We start from the raw sequence: 19,921 nt of genomic DNA, 5'->3' as shown, positions 1-19,921 counted from the left end.
TGCAGTTTTCCAGGTCTGGCATAGTTTTTTCCAGTTTCAAGACATTACTTATTTGAAACCTGAAACATGCCATTTTTGGAACTGACTACAAGTTTCAGGGATGAAACAATTAATATTGATGTTACCATCATAGCTTGATGTGGCATTACAGTCACTCTATTACACCAGGAATAAAAGCCTTCTATGATAAGCCCTCCAGGATCTTACGTGACTTTTGTCTGCTGTAACTTTTTAATCACTCAGCTTTCATTGCTCCAAGCTTACATGTCAACTGCTGCCAGACCATCTTCTGTCCCCCTTCTATGACTGACAAAGCCATGTGGTTTTAAGCCTCTACTGACTGAATACCACATACCTGAGCATTAGATTGGGGAAAAAAAGCGCAACCATTTTCTACCACCCTGAATCTCAGGAAAAAAAAAAAAAAACCCACAAAAAACCACAAAAAACCCACCAAAAAAAAAACCTCCCAGAGAACAATGCTGTTATTCACCTCATATTTCAACAGATTTCAACTTCCTTAAAACTTATGGGCTTTGACAGCAAAATGCTCATGCTCTCTATAGGAGGTATTTCCTGCTCACACATTCCATTCAGAGCCTAACCATTCCGAGTCTCTCAAGGACAGCATATTTCCCAAATAGTAATGCAGCTATATTAAGATGGCATACTCTCACAGCATCTCCAGGCTGCAAACTCTAAGGCACTTGTGCCTTACTGTAAACATTAGCTATATGTTCTCTGTACAGAGAAGTTCGCATTTGGTAAACTGATTTTTAGGTTGACATTTAAGCACCTGACTTTCATTAAAGTTTTAAAATTGTTGAAAATTATGAAAAGGTTTACCAGATGGATGATTCCCAGAAGTAATTTTAGAAGAATTACAGTTTTCAGTAGTATTTTCTTGTATTGACATATCATATGGATTGGACACATTCTCTGGACCAGCTGTATCCTCCTTTATACTTCTGAACACAGAAAAAAGACATTTTAAAAAGAAAGGCTTTAAATATGTTTACTATTTAAAGGATTCCTAATTGTAGTTGGAAATTCTTTTGAAGTTAAGTTTTTCGTTCTAATACAAAAAAAACCCCTAATAAAATGTACTTTTAGCAAACCATAAATCTCACCACAGGGTTGCTGAACTTCAGTAACTCAGTAAAAAGCATTTATACAGAAATTCAAGCTCAGAGAACACTTAAAATTCTGATGGTACCAGCATTTCCTTTGAATCATAAAAATCTATTTGCCTTACTGTGTGTGACAGCCTCACAAGCTGAGGTAGTACTTGAAAGTAGGGGGCTGAAAACTGGGCAAATACCGTATGCAGTTAGACAAAAGCTTTGTACACAAAGTCTGCAATGAAACTCCTGAAATAGACACCACCACCATGTAACTGCATATTCTGCAACAAGGAGAAGATGTTCCTGCAAAATCCTAGGCCTAGTACTTCTCCAACTGTGGAAACACCTGCAATGAAGGACAGCCTGTGTTTCTTGAACACCATTGATCAGGAGTGACTGGAGTATTTGCCAAGTCTTCATGGGACAATACCCAAAGATCATGTAAAGAGACTGAAGCTTTGATGGTGCATCTATTGGATGGCCAACAAGGTAGTAAATTAGACAGCTGCCTATCCACTAGAGATGGGTCTTGATCTTCTTCGTGATCATCAAAAAGGTTTGGAGAGAAGGCACAGAGAGAGTGGCTTTATTCATAACTGACAGATTATCCCAAAGCAAGGACACCACTTAGATCCATAGACATGTCATGTTGGAGATGAACTTGTGAGCCATTTTCTTTCCAGGACAAAAATGTTTGTTAAGGAAATTAAGACTGAACTTGATCTTGCTGACAAGCACTGTTTACAACATACAAAATTCTGGCTACGCCAAGGTTGCCTGAAAGGCTATCCAGCTTATATACTCTAAGGTCCACTGTTTCAGACAACTGTTAATATCTGTGGGAGGAGAACAACACTTCTATTCTGGTCACAGAGATAAGATCCCCGCACTGCATGTGAGAAACCACAAACATTTAGTTAACTGAAGAATATCGTTGGCTTCTGAACTAGAGAGGGAGACTGATGAACAGTCACAAGACCACCAGCACTCTGTAGCAAGGACATATAATTGAAATGAATGGCTGAGGCAAAAGAACAGAAAAATTACCTGCTATACTGAGTGCTGCTTGATGCACTAATGGGAGGTGGTTTGGGCTGCTCGTGTCATGCAGGAATTCTACAATGTAGGCGATTTGCGAAGCAGTTCAGAGAAAAGTGACTGTTTTCAGAATATCATGGAAAGTATCCTTTATCTTTGTTTTTATTTTAACATCTTTTACTGGGCAGAAGCATTCTTTGATGCAATTATCAAAGCCATACTCACAGCCATGAAGGACAATAGGTAAGAAAATACCACATCACACAGACAAGTCCTAGACAAAAAAACCCCAGAGTAATACAGAATACTTGTCGAACTGGCACAGATTAAGGGGAGGCAAAGCAATCTGCCACACACTGAGGAGTACCAATCTCTTTTATAAAATTTAAATCTGCAATGAAGCACCTGAAATCCACATAATCAACACATAACTATGCACATTCTGCAACAGGGAGAAGATACTCCTGCAAAAAACCCACAAAGTTACTTGGTCAACTTCATCTTACAGGAGCTCCAAGCCCCCTTTATTTAACTAGTACCTTACTAAAAAAAGCTGCAGTCAGTTATGAATGTTTCAACAGTAGTATCAGGCTTAGTGAATCTGCAAAAAGTAATCCAAGAAGTTGCATTACAGATATTTGAGATGTAACTGTTGCACACAGCACCACGATAAAGTTGTCTGGTCTCTGGCATTGCATGCTCTGATGACATTAGCAGGTTACCAACCTTTCTCTTCAGTAACAGCATCAAAGAAGAAATAAATTCGAAAAGGTTGTGCTTGAGGTAGCAGAAACCTCAGAGCCTGAGAGTCCTCTGTGAAGACTAAAACCTAAAAAAAAGCCTTCCAAGCTCCAACAGGGCAAACAGTATTCTCAAATACTGACTTTAAGGTTGAATAAAATATCAGAAAAAACAAATCCTTTGGTTAAGATTAAACTCAAGTACAGTTCTAGATAGAAATGCAGGAACCTCATTCTGAAATAGAAATGGACTATGGAGGGGGCTAGGCTTCCTCATCTTACTGACTAAGTCACAGCCTTAATTAACTTGCCAAACCCTGAGACAACACACACAGTACCTATGCTGGTCCTCCCCCAAGCTTCTTTTAATTTATGAAGCAGTATTCACTCTCTGAAATGGAACATTTTAGATTTCACTCTTCCTTGTAAATATTAAAAAAACTTGGTTGGTCAGACAAAAGCATTTAAATTGTATTTTCAACGATGGCTCTCCAAACTGAAAAGTAAGTGGCTAAAGAAACTCCTCCACAAGGTGCCACACAGAGGCCAGAACAAAAAAAACTACAAGTATCTTGCTCATAAGCATGTTAAATCAAGGGTCCTAGGATCTAGAACAGTCCACAGTAAGATGTGCCCCTCCACTGCATACAGTATTTACTCCGTTCTAAAAGTTTACAAGGCAAGGAAAAGAGTACAGTGCTGGTACTGCAAAAACCATCACTTAGCCATACTCATTAAATCTGGCCCTAATCCTTTTAAAGTAAGCTGTTTACATCTTCCAGCTTGAACTCTGCAGTTGTACAAACACCAACAATGTGCTCTACTGTACTGACTGGTACTACGTCCTGAGTGGTAAGCATTCAAAAAAGCCACTGATCATAAAGAAAGATAATGGAATTTGAACCCAGACTCTATATTTTTATGATAGACTTGACTACCTGTATCAAATACTAGAAAGGGTATTTTTCTTTCCATTACAGTTATGTGGCTAAAGAACAGTTCAAGGAAATCAGACCTCTCACAAACACTATTGTCTCTGTGCTTAAATGACAATCACATTCAGTAATATTAATCATGAAAACATCCAGTTAAAGTTAAACAATATAATTTTTTTTCTTAGTGAAGTATATGTTGAAAAAATTTTGTAAAGACTTACAAAGGCTCCAAGTTCTTTGCATGTTCTAACACTTTCACGTGTCCACATAACTTCTGAAGTTGTGTTACATGGTCTGGATTGTCAGTTCCTAGACCCGTAGACAAAATTGCAGATCGAACGTTGTATTCATTGACTGACACCTTCAAATCTGAAAGCCTGGTAACCCGGACCTTGAATGACAAAACATACTAAATGGAAACCATAGTTCATAAATGGTCTCTCTCCAACTTTAACCTGTTCTTTAAGTAAAACTTTAGACGTACCCCTATTTATTTATGCCCGTAAGCAATTATTTTTCTTTCAAACAGGAACTTACCCGTGTTTAACTGCTTTCAAAGTATCACCATCTTGTTCATTGTGATAATGGCTCAAGTAACTAGCACCTAGTCCCATCTAACAGAAATGAAGTAAACAATCCTAGCCCTGATTACACAAGTCACAGCCAAAATACATACCACAGTTAGAATAACTTCTAGACCCAAGTAACAATAAAACTGCTGAGGGGGCATGGTAAGAAAAGCCCGACAAAACCAGAAGCATAAAAATCAGAGAAACGTTGAGATACACCATATGTGAAAGGAAGCTAACTGAAGAGAATTACTTCCAGATCATTTTATCTTTCCACTTTATTTTTCAGCTGACTGAATGGTCATATGCAAAACATGGAGTGACACATTCCAAAGCACAGGAATAACTTTCTGTACTCTCTGTCAGGATGAAACAGCCACAAGAGAGACATTACAATCCTGAAATATAAGGAGGCCCTTCTGATTAATTTGTCCAGACCATAAAAAAAAAAAAGTCCCTCAACTGTCAAGATACCCTCGATAATAATTCTTCACAGAACTCCTTGCTCATAAAATGAACTTGCATTTTTATGATGTCTCTTACAAAGTAACTAGCTTGTTCATGCCATTAGTAAAACCTTATGATCCACTTTTTTGTCCTTTTTTTTTTTCTTAATTTGCAGAAAAGTTTTGACTAAAGCTAACTCTAAACTAGTGCAAGAACCATAAAACCAGCAAAGACTTAGGAGCATAAACAGAATAAATGAAGTGCAGTATAAGACGTCTTAGGTATCAGGAAACAATCTTGGAGGATCAAAGTTTCATTCTTCCAGAGGAAGATGTGACAAACTACAGAATTGATTTTACAAGACAAGACACTTAAGACTAGTACTTCCCAGATACACTTCTGTTACTAACTTTCTGGAATAGTCTGGATGACATTTATAATTAATTTGGTACTCTGTTACTAGTGCATACTCAGCTCTCCAGACTTAATATTCAAGTTTTACTCAGTCATGTATTCCATCTATATACAAGCATACATATTTATCATGGAAACTCTACAACCTCTGAGCAACCTGTTTCGCTGCTCAGACACCATCACAGTAAATCAACCACCAGCATGACGTGAATACCATGTAGAATAAAATTAAAATAGGAATGGACAGAAGGAAAGAAGAATGAGTACTCTTGTTATGAAAGAGTTTAGATACAAATATTCTATAATGCTACAATTCTATACCTACCATTGGGTCAACCCAAGCTGTACTTCCCAAGGTATGTACTATTTTTGCTTCATGTAGGTTTCCTTTAATTTTGTGCTCAATATAATGAGTTACCTAAAAAAAAAAGCCAAATTTTCACTGCACTTGAGATGTATACCAAGATAACTTTACAGTTATTTTAATGAAACAATCTTCTAAGCTTAACAGTGAAAAGGGTACTCAATAAATAAAACCAGTTTTGAGTAAACTGATAAAATACTCCAACTTTACTGTAGGTTCAAGTAGTATTAGGCCTTTAAGGAAGGAGCTTCCTTAATGGAAGAATATTCAAACACATCAATTTACAGAGGCTACCTTTTCCCTGTTATTCCCCACAGACTCAAAAGCAGCAATAACCTGTTCTGGAAGAAGCCATTTAAATCATATAGAAGAAACCCCCCAAATTTCACTTCATTATTCTGTAGGAAAACTAACAAGAAAACTGACTTCTTGGAATCTGGCCCAATAGCAGATACTCATTGGTATTAATAAGCAACAAAATTCGATAACCTTAAGTTTGCAGTTCGTAACTGTTTTCTTGTAGAAAATAACACAGAGAGAGAAATTAAAGAACATACAGCAAATACCATGCAAATCTGACAAATATTACCTTTGGGTTCCATTCAATTTCATTATCAATGGGTTTCACTCTACAAACTACAAATTCCACAGCCTGTGGTGGCAGACACTGAAACTTTGCAGGTAAGTGAAGCAGCTGATAGTTCTGAACTTGACTTGTTCTGCCTTCATCTATATATTTAATTTTGACGTTAAAGAACATATTTTCCTCCTCTTTTGGGGGAATCTCTATCACCTGAACCCTTCATACAGTAGGAGAGGAAACAAAGAATTACTATTCATATAATCAGTTATAAAAAGTTTTTTAATCTACTCTTGTTTAAAAAAATGGTATTTTCATAGCAAAATATCTAACTCTGTATGTGTGGGGGTAGTCATTCTGCTTTCCATTCGGTAACTTAAAAGAATACGTGATAGCTTTTTAAAGAATGATGTGAATAGGAGTGATTTTTTTGCTGGTTCTGGGGATGCGTTGACTGAACAGTGAAAATTTTAAATAACTGTCAAAAAAAGTGCACATGAATAATTAAACAACCAACATTTTTACCTGTGAAAAAGTGTTTTCTCACATAATCCATAAAACGCTAGTTTCTCCACATTTTTAACAGAAATTTTATTACTAGGTTTCTTAAAATACTCATTAATTTCTTCAGCAAGAATTGTATATTGGTCCTTGAGTTTATCTACTATTCGTCCAAAGTAGTTTGTTGCATTTACAATGTGGAGAGGCAGTATCTGAAAGCACAGAATACATTAAAAACAACCAACCAACCAACCAACCAGGACTGGATGATTTCTTACATTAACGAAATAAAAGTTTTCATATCCAAGATTACCTGCCTCTTTCCAGCTCTAAGAGGTGACAGAGATGCTGCTACATAGACACATTTCAGAAAGTTATATGTTATTATCGTATTATTCATAGTCTTACAAATAATACTAACCACCCCTAGTCCAGTCAACAACAAACAGAAGTTTATAGAGCAAGAACTGTTAGGTCTAAGTTGGTGGTATTCCACTTAAGTGAACACCAGTGAACTATACTATTACCTGCCAAGCTACTAACCACTACGGCATTCCACACCATTCAAACTTAATTCTAAGTGTTCTTCAACCTTACAGTGAGTTTTAGAAGAACTGACTGGGGAAGCATGAGGTCTTCACTCTTTTTGCGCCAAAATTACTTAAGTGAAAAACTATTAATAAACTACTATCAACACCAATGCATAACATGCTGGGTGCATTCCATCCAAAGGGTCATGTTGGGCAGAAGTACTGAGATACAGCTGGGTGTATGAGGACAGAGAGGACAGTAAAGAGGACCAGAAAGGTAATTTCCACTTAAAAAAAAGGCTTAAAAAAGCACAATGCAACTTGAGGTTCTTAAACAGAGGAAACACTATACTGGGTTCCAAACAAAAAAGAAAGTGAAGACTTATCAAAGCGATAACTGATTTGTAAGACAGACACCAAGGCTCTGCAGTCAGCAGAAGCAGATGAGGAAATGGAAGAGGCCACAACTGCTGTCTTGAGTGCACCACAGGTAAGTGGAAGTTTCTAACAGGATTGTCAAGAAATCTGTCCGGTAAACCTGGGAAGTCCATCCGGCACTAAAACTAGACACAAGTAGGTTGCCAAAGGGTTTCAACTCATACCTACCAACAAAAGCTTTTTATTAGGCAGAAATGGAGTGAAAGAATCCACCCAGTTCTCCCTTAATTTCTGTTCTCACAGCGTATGACTGTTGGGAATGGGTAACATCACGGAAGCAGCTCATCCAAAGGGAAGGCAACCAACACTTCTTAGACTCAAGTCGTAACATTGGAAAGAAGCACCAATGTCTACACACTTGCCCTCAGCAATTGTCATCCAACAAGGGGACGAGAGAAAGACTATACAATACTGTAGTACAGGAAGACACTCCAGTATAGCAGGGACTGAAAAGCCAAGTGAAGGGAGCTGGACACAAATAGTTACTGGGATGTGAAGAACCACCATAGCAAAGTCAACCCAATAACCACAAAGGTTTCATGACTGTGAAACTACTAAAAAAGAAAAAGTCCAATTAGAGCAGCATTCTGTCTAAATGGTTTTCAAAAAGCATTGCCAACTTAGTAGGAAATAACTGTTCCATCTAGAAGATAAGGGAGGAGCTGTATTCCATTTTCTTTAGATATTGCAAATGAAAATAGTAGTTTCAAATTACAAGGCCAGAATATGCTCATGTTTCAGCAAGTCTGCATGAACATGCCACCTACAAAAAAATCCTCACTTCCAATAAAACATGCATCATCTTCAACTTCTCTTCACTCAAAAAGATTAATATGTGTTTCCTCTACAATAAATATAATTGAAGTTTACAGGAACTTTAACTTTTGTTGATTTTGGTATACTGTCTCAATTTATAGAGGGAAGGAATAAACAGAACATAAGCCCTCTTTCCATAGAATGGGAAGCTTCAACGCAGAAGACAATAGAGGCAAACTCAGAAACACCTGCAAGCCAATTTCATTTCCAGCTACTGATTAAGGGAAAAATCTGGCACACTTTATTTATGCAAGAAAGAGAGGAAAAAAGCTAAACAATAACAAATATCCAAGAGATACAGTATACATACCACGGTAATATTAATGTAATACGAAAAAATACACTACGCAGCTACTTAAGACCCGTCTTCTTGGTACCCAAAACTAAGGTAAATAACAACTTACTGTCACACATCCAGGCGTCTGAATAATTGTATCAAGTATATTCTGGGGCACGTCTATTTGTAAGTTAATTTGATGACGATCTGGACAGACTCTTCTATTCCTATATATTAAGAAAATTATTTTAGAAAAAAAGCCCTTTGTTCTCAGTTGTTAACTATTTTGATTTGACTTACAACATTTAAACACTAACATTTCATCAGCTCTCATATTCAGTTTCTGTCTCCAATAGCACCACTGACTCTGGGGGTTAGAAACAGCCAAAAAAGCCCTTGGTGGAAGACTTTGTACAACAAAACAAAAAACACCAGAAAACTCCTTTCAGAGTAAACCAAACACTAACATTGAATTTTTTGTTGCTTGCAACAACAGTTATCTACACTGCAAGTCACATCTGAGAACACTTTAGCTTCCTCCTTCAAGCACTACTTACAATCCAGTTACACACAGCCCAGAGAAGTTATCATCTACTTCTCCACTCTGGAGGGACAGTAGATGACAGGGTCTTGAGAAAGTAAAGCATAAACCCTGTGCAATCATGGGTAGAATACTAATCAAAACAATGGCTTAAAGCTCCCTCAAGCACATCTAGGCAGGAGTTATAATGAATTATGCTACTATGTCACACTACATACGATTAGTCTCTGTAACAACATTAATATCTGTTTCCACAAAAGTACCTAAGAAGAGTGAAACAGATAAAACAGTGAACAGAAAAAAAAAAAAAAAAAATCAATCATGATCAAACCCTTTTTTCAGTAGGAGTATTCAACACAAAAATTCAAGGAGGTAGAATCAGTCATCATTCAGGGCATACAATACCTTCCCGTGTCAGTACGGGTGTCAAGAAAACCTGGTAAGTCCTTACTTGCAAATCCCGAATGTTTTAAGATAGGCACACAGTGGCCTTGAAAATTTCTTTTCTTCTTCAGCTTCTAGCATCTTGGCAGCAAAATCATGCAGTTCTGGTGGAATTTCAGCTTTTGCATGCTGCAAATAGTCCAAGATCCCAAGTGCATGACATGTACTGTTTTCTGTTAGCAGAATGACTGACCTTGCCTTTGGATATTTCTGACGTACAGAATAATCCTAAAAATATATACAAATATATTTTAAGAAGCTTTATATATAAAAAAATGTTTAAAGATTTTATGTATCCACCACTTAATAATCAAATGTAATATTAATCCATTAAAGATTTACTCAAACCTGTATCACATCACAGAAGTTGTCAGACATGCTGTGTAGACGCTGACCAAAGATTCTCAGAGAAGGAAAACTGAAATGTATCACGCATGTTGCATCTGTAATTCCCAAAGACTGCATGCAGTCATCTGTTAAAACTAAGCACATGTTTTATATACACATTTAACTGTAATACTTCAAGTATGTGAAGTATTGCATCACTGTTCCTTCTCGCCATCCACTGACTTAAGAATTAAGAAAAAGGTCTTTTCCCAATACACTTACATAAGGCATTGTATTTCTTCAGTCAATACACTTCATAAGCATATGGCAGAAACAGCATTTCATGTTAGTCTCTAATAATTTAGCATAATTCTATATTTCATATCAGTACCACAGAATAAATAGAATTGCCCACAGCCAAGTACTTCACAAGAGTAAGACAGAAACCACTTGAAGTAATGCAGGAATGCTAACACCTTTGTATGAACCCACAATGTAGATGTAATTAGGTCAATCTTCTTGCATTTTATGTAAAAAATGAAAAACTTAAGTTTGAAACTGGGTAAAAGTCTTTGCAACTGCAAACAACTTGAAAAATAAAATTCTACCACAACATACAGGAAGCGATTACAGTAAGTCTTCAGAGTTTCTAAATTATTTCAATCTGAATATACTCTCTGTAGTAGGAGACAATTGTGAAATCATGGAAATTCTCTGAAAGTACCAGTAGCTCTTAACTAATGCATCAAAAAAACCCCCTCCTTTATGTTCCCTCTAGTAAGTGAGGTTTCCCCTCACAGCTGTTAACCCTGGGATCCAGGAACAACAACAGAAAGAAAAAAGGCTACCTGCTAGTAAGTAAAGGGACAACTAGAAAAAACTCATAGGGAACCCACCCTGTGGAAGTGATAACCTAGTCTAAGTATTTAAGTAGAACATAAGTCACCATGAAGACGCAATCACAACTAAACAAAAATAAAATACTCACCTAACACCACATGACTGCCAGAACTATACTTTTTTGTCCACTGCTCTAAGATATACTTGAAATTAAACTTGCTCTCTTTATGTATTTTCAAGGAAAATATTGAGTTGCTCTTCAGTGCCTGGATGACAAAGGTGAAAAGTTTTATGTTCTTCCTATACAGCAACAACTGCTCTAATAAACTCTAATCAACAGTATATCTTACTAGTATTTAGCATACCTTAGCTCCTGAAAGAGAGCCAAGGGAAAGGGTTAATAAAATTTAGGTTGCTTGTATGTGGGAAAAAAAAAAAGAAATTACACAGATTAAGCGTATTAATTTCCTGTTTAAAAAGAAAAATAATAAAATTCAGGTTCCTATGGATTAATACATTAAAGAGATGTTTAAGAAAGCACAAATTCCATTTGCAGCTTTTCCCACTATTAAGGTGTCATCTCTAACCTAAATGTATTCTAACACGACATGCAGGCTTACATTTCAGTGCTTTTTCTGAGAGACTAAAAACCCCTCACTGACCTACCCACACTAAACTTGAACACAAGGGCTTTATGTCTCAAGTCTCAAAAGACTTTATGTATTTGTCAAGTTCAAGGTTCAAAAATTAATCACTACAGAAGTCTTGGTTATTTGGTAAACTGGCATGTCTAATGAACTAATTTAACGCCTAAAATATTTTCGTAGACCACGTAAGATATTTGAAGTTAGTGTACACAAGGATTACTATAAACAGCTTCAATACTTCTTTAGCATCAACAAACACTCTTCTTTTACATGGTAGTGGGGTTGGTTTTCATACGCTTGAAGAAATTAACCCTCAAATATTCAAGGAAAATGTGTTGGAAAGTCAGAAGACAAAACCGGATTTGCTTCCATTAACAACTGCCAAAGATTAAACATTCCAGATACACTAACGTTTACATAAAAGGAATCCTTTAAATATCACACCATCTATTCCAGCTTATGGAAGGGAATACCATTCTTGTGTTTCAGGACTGACATATCTCTTCCTATGACAACCAAATGATCCAGCCACATATACTTTTGCTATCCCATCCTTGAAGCTATCACGAAAGGTTTTAATTCTAATATCCTCATAGCTTGCCTCCTTTAGCAATACTATCCCCATCATCCACATACCCCTATCCAGGCTTAACAGAACTGCTTCCTAGTCAAATCAGACTGCAGTCTTACTTTGCACTGCTGGAAGACCAGCAAAGAGATAAAGAAAGTAAAGAAGAGATTTTTCTATTGCTATGTTGCTATATATATTCATTGCTATAATATCTGAAGAACTATTGTAGGAAAACTCCTTCTTAGTCTCCACCTTGTAAATGTTGACTATACAATCCCAAAGAAAAGGTGGGAAACGGAATCATGTTCTATTGCAGGTGACTGTAGCGGTTTTATGCCAGCTTTTAAGAAAATACATATTGAGCATGCTATATTGCCCCCATGCCCTACAACTTAAAGCTTCACTAAATTCTAGTAGACTTTCACAGGATGACAGAAAATGCTTCTTTCAAATCAGAGAAACAGCCTTCTACAATATCAACTACTCCAGAGCAGAAAGCAACAAAATAGAACTTTCTAACCTGGTGCTTTAAGTTTCCTCCCCCCATACCACTCCTGGAAACAGTAAAAAATAAAATTAAAAAACCTGACAGAACTTTTACTGGAAAAAAAAAAAAAACACAAACAAAAACCCAAAAAAGCCAGTTCGATTCAACTCAAAGTTCCAACCTGACAGACAGAACGTAGTTAAGAATTTAGTAAGGAAGGCATTCTGTGACATTCCTGTCAGTTAGACTTTCTTCTACTTGGCAGAAGGGTGGGGTTGGCACTATTTTTAGAAGAAATAATAAAACTTCCAAATTCAAGCTCCTCCTTTATTCTCAGAAGCCAAGGTATTTTAGTTTGTTATAACTTCACAATTACAAAAAAGCACTTAAATACAAACACTTTCTTACTTTATCAACCATTTCTGCTTCATTTACTGAGTTAGTGAATACCAGCACCTTCTGAAGATTATCGTGGGTAAAATCCAGTATTTTGAGCAACACAGCAGTTCTCTCACTGTTCATGCAAGGTAGCACAACCTAGAAGTACATTCAAAACAGAGGGTTGATTATTCATGCACCTATATACATTATTTTACTATATAATTCTTTCTTCTAATAAGCACTAAGCATTGTTATATAATACCAAAAAGAATCCAGTAAATGGTAGCTCCAGCAAGTGGTGGGTCTTCTGTTAAACTTACAGAAAATACAACTCACAAAAGGTATGCATTTAGGACAGCTTCCAGAAGCATAATTAAAATCCCTCACATAATAGAAAATCTTAATGTGGGATTTTGATTAATTTAATGATTTATCAATCTTTCAGTTTGGCATTTTCAAGTACCACTAAAAAAGCTTCACACTCCAAAAGCATATTGCACCACCTAAAATACACTTAACTAAAGCATCAAAACACTGACATTTTCAATCCTGCCAAAACATTAACTGAACTCCTCACAAAAAGTGACCTTTTTTCAGTTTCATGTCATGCTCAAAATGTCCAGTTTTAGCGATTTCCCAACATTCCCAGTCTCCAAATTATCATTGAGAAACAGAAGGATTCCGATCACACTTAACAACACTTTGTATTAATCTTAAGGGCTACACCACACTGAGTGGAAATTAAATGAGAAGACACTTAAGAACATGTAATACAGCCTTCTGGAAATTTTAGGTCAAATTAAGTTCTGTATTGTGTGCCACATAGCAGTAAAACAAGTATTTTATTAGCTCTATCTTGGGATAACTTACCTTGTAGTTCGGCCACTTACAATTAACAAATCACAAAAACATTCTGACAGAACTCCAGTCACAAACTATACCATTTGCAAATACTTCACATGAAATTCAGACTCATTTGCACTAGAAATGAAATACTCAAGGGAGTACCTTCACCTCAGTCCCACAAAGCAAGGTAAAAGACCTTCAGCTTGTTCAGTGATTAACTTAAACAGGTCTTCTAAGAGTCACTTCGATTCATACACGGGAGGTACCCTTGGACAGTCCGAGTTAGGACTGTAGCACTACTCACTTAAAATAAGCAATCAGCAGCCACATATACTGACCTTGACCAGCACAAACAGCAAAATATCTTCGTAAACAGTGACGCCATCCTCAAGTTTTTACCTGTTGCACGTTTCCGTAGATGGAAGCTTCTTCCATAGCTGTTATCACAACGTAAGGATCGTCCATGAACTCCTTTATCAAGTGTGCTATATGTTTATTCCAATGGGTTCCAACAGCAACGATCTGATGTGGTGAGTAATTCCACTCTTCAGTAGCAACAGCCTTCTTGTAACAATCTAATATAGTAAAAACCTATAAATAATAAAAAAAGTTTTCTTCTATCCTCTTACCTTATTGCAGTAAGTACCTAACAGCAGTGAAGAGTACAGTTTCAGTGCACTGTTTTTTCCAATCACAAAAACACCACCACAGCAAAACACCAATTTCACATCCCAAAACAAATTGCTTGGTTTGTGCACTTTTATACTGTTATTTGAACGACATCTGAAGCAAGAAGAAAGCAACAGGACAGCATGAAGGAACAGCATGTGCACACACACAGGATCATAACGCAGGATTCTGCCCACAGAAGATGGAAGTCTCAGGAAACTGATTTGTTCAACTCTGAAGAATACTAAGCCTAGGCAAAAGTAGATCCAAGAAGTCAAAGGCAGTCAGCAAAACCGAGGAGGTAAGCAGAAAATGCAGTAATTCGCAAAAAAAAAGTGTGCCATAAAATCACTCATTAAAAAATAAAAATCATTAAGACAGAACAAATACATTCCTGCTGACATCGCCTTACATAGCTGACAAGCAGTTGAGCTGTGGAATGACGTCAGGATTTCTAGCAAAGCACTACCATACCAAGGAGTATTCTAGGACTCTGGCACAATCCTGAGATGTCTCTCAACCTGGCACTAAACTTGCCCACAGCAGCAATGTTTTTAACAATGTAACATTTCTGAAAGGCTTTAGAAGAGCTGCAATAGTCCAAACACCATCAAACGATCTCTTCCATCTGAAGCAGCATCTCCTCTTTTTTCTATTCAAAACTGACACTTTTGAGAAGCTGAGAAGATCCTATGAAAATGGCAGATACATGCACAGTATTTTACAAACTACCCTTCCCACAATCTTCATGTGGTATACCGGCACTCTGTCTCAAGAAATACAGGAACACAACAGATAGAATAGCCTAAACAGAAAGAAGGAATGGCCCACTGGATAAGTATGACACTTAATGTAATTTATGACTTGTGATTTGCTGCTACAAAGGCACATTTAATAGATACACATATAGCAAACTGGGCAATCTATTTTGGTTAAGATGTTTCTCTAGCTTCTCACAGTTAGAAACATGGTCCTTCATTCCTATCATCAACTTTTAAACAGGTAAGATTAATAAGAAAAAAAAAATCTGTGACCATGAAAATAGATGTGCAAGCTATTTTTTGCATACTGATGATGTAATACTAACAGAAAGCATCTGTCCTACGAAGCCTCAAAGCAGTAATAAAAAACATGGCATTTTCTCAAATTTGAGTTGTAAGTCTCCATTTTTAAACTGATAGAATATATACACGCTTGTCAACATGAAACTTCATGTTGCTCTTCTTGCAAGATTTTGAGTTGGAATCAGCTTCTCTTTTTGCCTACACTGACATTAAAGGCCAATGAAAGTTTTTATGATTGCTTCCAAGACTATTTCCTCATTCACTTCTGCCTTTCATTCTACAGACACTGAGCAGCTTACCAATAAAGGCTGCTCTCGAACTGAAGCCGTTCAAACAGCACTGTAAGAGGGAAAAGGAAGTTCCTTACAGACAGGTGATGCAAGTCTTCAAAGTAAATTAAAGATCCGTACACTCAAACAACTGCTACCAAACTTTAAAAAAATGCAAGTCCTTTGGAAACTATCCAAAGCAAAGACAGACAGCATAACGGAGGAGCAGTGTAGAACAGGACAAGATAGAGCTCTCCAATTAAAAAAAAAAAACAGGGAAAGTCAACTTTAATAGATTACAGCTCCATTTTTCCAGTGTTTCATTCTGCCTGAACTATATAAATGCGATTTTTTTTTAATTCTGTTTTCTTCTCAGCTCTACCACAGGGGTTCAGGAAAGTTGATTTTTTCAGTATGTGCCACTTTCAAGACCTGTGCACAACTCAAACAGCTTTTTACCAACTGAATGTATAAACCATTTACCTGTTCAGTAGCATCAGAGAACAGTACATCAACCTCATCAAGAATAAGGTGGCAAAGTCTACAAAAAAAGAAACTGTGATGTTCAAACAGTCTCAGGAGGCTGTAAGGTGTAGTCACAATCACTTCACCTACAAGCAAGAAGAAAAGACTGTTAGCATTAACTTACAACTTGAAAGGACACTAACAAGACACCATAGGACGTGGTAGTTTTATTAAAAAGGCCACATCTGCATTTCAGATGCATGATCTTTAAGTTGGGAGCAGGGGGGTTGGCTGGTTTTGGGTGTGGTTTTTGTGGTGTTTTTTTTGTGTTGTGTTTGGTTGGGGTTTTTTTCCCCTCGTTTATTTATTTATTTATTTAAAGAGAACACTGAACTCCATTTTCTGACTTCTGGTCAACAGTTTTTAGTTTGCTTGTATTTTTCTATCCCTGCATGTCCTGAAGACCCGAGTGGGTAAAACTCTGAGTTTCTGAAAGAATGAAAGGCCCAAACACTAACAAGTTTACAAAACAGGATGCCATTTCATTTTCCAATAAGGTAATGGAAGTAGATATAAGAACTTCAGAACCATTACACAGAAGATAAATACTTAAACACATGCAAGAGCAGCCTTTAGAAATGTACAGTTTTTAAAGTGGAATAAAGCACACATTGTAGCTTACATACCTACACACAGATATAATGTGTATGCATATGTATCTATATAAAATTAAAACCACACCAATCTTTATCTGTGCAAATCTACCAACAGCTCTACTAAGAAAAGATAGGAATTCATCCACCAGGCTCTTAAACTTGAATGATGGATGTAAAAATGCAAACTACACACTCCTTCATAGTTCTACCCATATTTCTTCTTTCTTTAGCAAAAAGAGTCACTTTAAAAAAAATGCAGTTATCGATGACCAAAGACCAAATATAACAAAAGGACCAAGTAAATGCACTTAAGTAGGGCAAGTCTCCCAACAGCTTTTACAACTTTGATGTTTCCTCTTCTCTGTGGAGTATACTCTGCATACTACTGAAGCTACATGCACAAATTACTTAGTAATTACTGCAATAAGCAAGTTGGAAACAGCCATTTAAAAATACATACAACTTAAAACTAAATTTTAAGTTGGAAATCTATGCAACTTTGTCTGCAGAGAACTATTACCTCCTTTTTAATCCTTCACTTTTCCAATATTCTTTTAAAATTAAGAGTAGAAGAACTGTGTTAAGTGCATATAAACAGTAAAGCAGCATCAAACGTGTCCCTCATATCTGTCAATTTTAAAAAATAAAACCCATGTACTTGAAATACATATTTGTTAAAAAATATTTTAAGAACATACACGTACTCCCCCTGCCCACAGTGGGACAGGGCAGAGAATAGCAACTGCCAAAGTGACGAAACTCATGGGTCGACAAAAAAAGACAGCGTAACACGAGAAGGAGGGAGGGGAGAAGCGACGCAAAGGCAACGACTGACAGCATCACACAAGGAGACAGATGCCCAGCCACTCATCAGCTCATCCCCACTCCTCAAGCTGTTGTTGCTGGGCATGACACTATACAGTACTGTATATCACTTTGGTCAGTTTGGGTGAGCTGTCCAGGCTGTGTCCCCTCCCAGCTTCTTGCCACCCCTGGCCTACCCACTGTGGCATACTGGGAAAAAAAGAATAACATAAATAGCTATTATAAAACCTGGTTCTAAATCAAGGAAGTCCATGACTAATCCTAATTCAGCATGATCTTCATCAAATCCCACTAATTGGACTCAAAATTAATTGTTATAGAACTAGCAAAAAAGATGCTGAACATGCAGATATTTGAACACCTTTAATATTATTTACTGTTAAACAGCACTGCTGAAGCTTCATGTATCACTACAGAGTTATAGCATTAAAGAAATAGAATTATCACTTTATAGAATACAAAACTTACGAAGTATAAATTACTTCTTTCACAGTTTCCTGCAATTAAGGCAGCCCCCACTGATTTCAAGCATAATTAAGAAGATATAAAGTATTCTTACATCTTTGGATTTTCACACTTCTAGCTGCTTCTTTGTTCTGCCCAAGTATTATCAACATTGGCTGAAGCTGTCTGGAGCATCTCGTGTAGGTTTTCAGTAGCTCAAAAACAAGTTGTGCCTTCTTCCACCCAGGACATAAAATAAGTGCTAGTGGCTATACACATATACACAAAATTTTACAGCACAGTATTAGACAAGAGTTCAGAATTTTAAGAATTGTACTAACTCAGCATTTAGGGCAAAACCAAAGTCTGCAACACAGGCCTTTAAACTCTTCAAAACTGAAGCTTTTACTACTCTACCACCTCCTAAATGTGGAGGTTACAGACTCAAGGAACCATACACTAGGTTACCTGGACACAAAAAGGATGCATGCAGCAACATACAGTAAAAGGTCCAAAAATTTAACAGAAGCATAAGCACCTTGTCTAACTTGAGGTTGCATTAGGCAATTTTCAGAGGTCCCTTACAACCTCAATAATTCTATGTTTGTGATGCAATACAAGTTAGAGAATAAATTATAGTATTTAAAACAGCTAATAGAAATTTTAAATTCATGACTACATACCATCCCCTTCAAAACTAAGCTTCACTAAGTATCAAAGTGACATAACAATAACACTTGTTAGATATTACTTGATAAATAAGTTTTAGACTCCTACATTCATGCAGTCCATCTCTGTAAGCCTCTAAGCAGAGGGCGCTTATAAAACTGGCAAGCATCATGAAGATACACTAAGATCGCACTAAATGTATACATTCTAAACATCCACTATCTTTTGGATCATTATTGTACATTTGCACTTCAGAACATACAACCTGTTACTACTCTAATATATACATACTCCATTCCTGTTCGGCAAGGCTTTGTAGCAACTTCCCAACTGCAAAAAGGTAAGAACTGGTGGAATATATAAGAAAGGATCATTTCCCTGATAGGAGATGGCAAGGACATCACATCCTCGAGCTACTGGTGGCCAACAGTAAGATTCTGTGAAGTTAGGGCCTAAAAATTTTTTCCGAGTAAGTTCCTACAGAAAGAGAAATTAAGAGTTCCAAATGAAAACTCTATTCTGAAACACTAACAAATCAGAACAGTGAATGAATAAAAAATTTTTGACCCACTACATAATAAACATCCTTAACATGTAACTTGAAAAAAGTTCTGGGCTGAGGAGTTAAAGTATTACATTAAAATTCAAATTCCACAACTCGTGGCACTGGTTGATATACCAGAAGAAATGTGTACAATTCTTGCAGCATCTCTCTGAAGCTTCATTTACTCAACCACGCGAACAACCTCCTAGATATTCCCCAGTCAAAATTAGATATTACTAAAATATTTAGTATTTAAAGTTGTGGTATGAGACTAGCCTTAAAAACATATTCAGCGTAATATATTACATTAGCCATTACCTTTTTCAGATCATCGAAAAGTGGTGCTGTTTCCAGAACTGATGATGGCTCAATTTTGTTGCTAAGAAAGACAAAGTTTCTTTCTTCACTAAGATTTTGAAAACTCTGAAACCATACGACAAACTAGATTAAAAAGGCAAT

The 19,921-nt window shown here is 36.6% G+C and overlaps 1 protein-coding gene across 1 annotated transcript in view; it reads right to left on the bottom strand.

Moving 5' to 3' along the window:
* Positions 1-19,921, bottom strand: part of TDRD12 (tudor domain containing 12) — a 34,895-nt gene that overhangs the window by 3,257 nt on the left and 11,717 nt on the right. Inside the window, exons 11-25 of the mRNA XM_086469291.1 lie at positions 19,781-19,885; positions 19,210-19,395; positions 18,365-18,518; positions 16,343-16,470; positions 14,257-14,448; positions 13,039-13,167; positions 11,074-11,191; positions 10,116-10,240; positions 9,766-9,986; positions 8,901-9,000; positions 6,737-6,924; positions 6,221-6,431; positions 5,593-5,685; positions 4,059-4,228; positions 847-968 (exon numbers count right to left, since the gene is read on the bottom strand). Of these exons, the coding sequence (XP_086325417.1) occupies positions 847-968; positions 4,059-4,228; positions 5,593-5,685; positions 6,221-6,431; positions 6,737-6,924; positions 8,901-9,000; positions 9,766-9,986; positions 10,116-10,240; positions 11,074-11,191; positions 13,039-13,167; positions 14,257-14,448; positions 16,343-16,470; positions 18,365-18,518; positions 19,210-19,395; positions 19,781-19,885 (2,242 nt within the window). The remainder of the gene's footprint in view (positions 1-846; positions 969-4,058; positions 4,229-5,592; positions 5,686-6,220; positions 6,432-6,736; positions 6,925-8,900; positions 9,001-9,765; positions 9,987-10,115; positions 10,241-11,073; positions 11,192-13,038; positions 13,168-14,256; positions 14,449-16,342; positions 16,471-18,364; positions 18,519-19,209; positions 19,396-19,780; positions 19,886-19,921) is intronic.

The sequence above is a fragment of the Leptosomus discolor genome, chromosome 8, assembly GCF_034619465.1.
Source record: "Leptosomus discolor isolate bLepDis1 chromosome 8, bLepDis1.hap2, whole genome shotgun sequence".
NCBI lineage: Eukaryota > Metazoa > Chordata > Aves > Leptosomiformes > Leptosomidae > Leptosomus > Leptosomus discolor.
The sequence above is the reverse complement of the archived record's forward strand: the minus strand, read 5'-3'. Positions and strand labels throughout refer to the sequence as shown.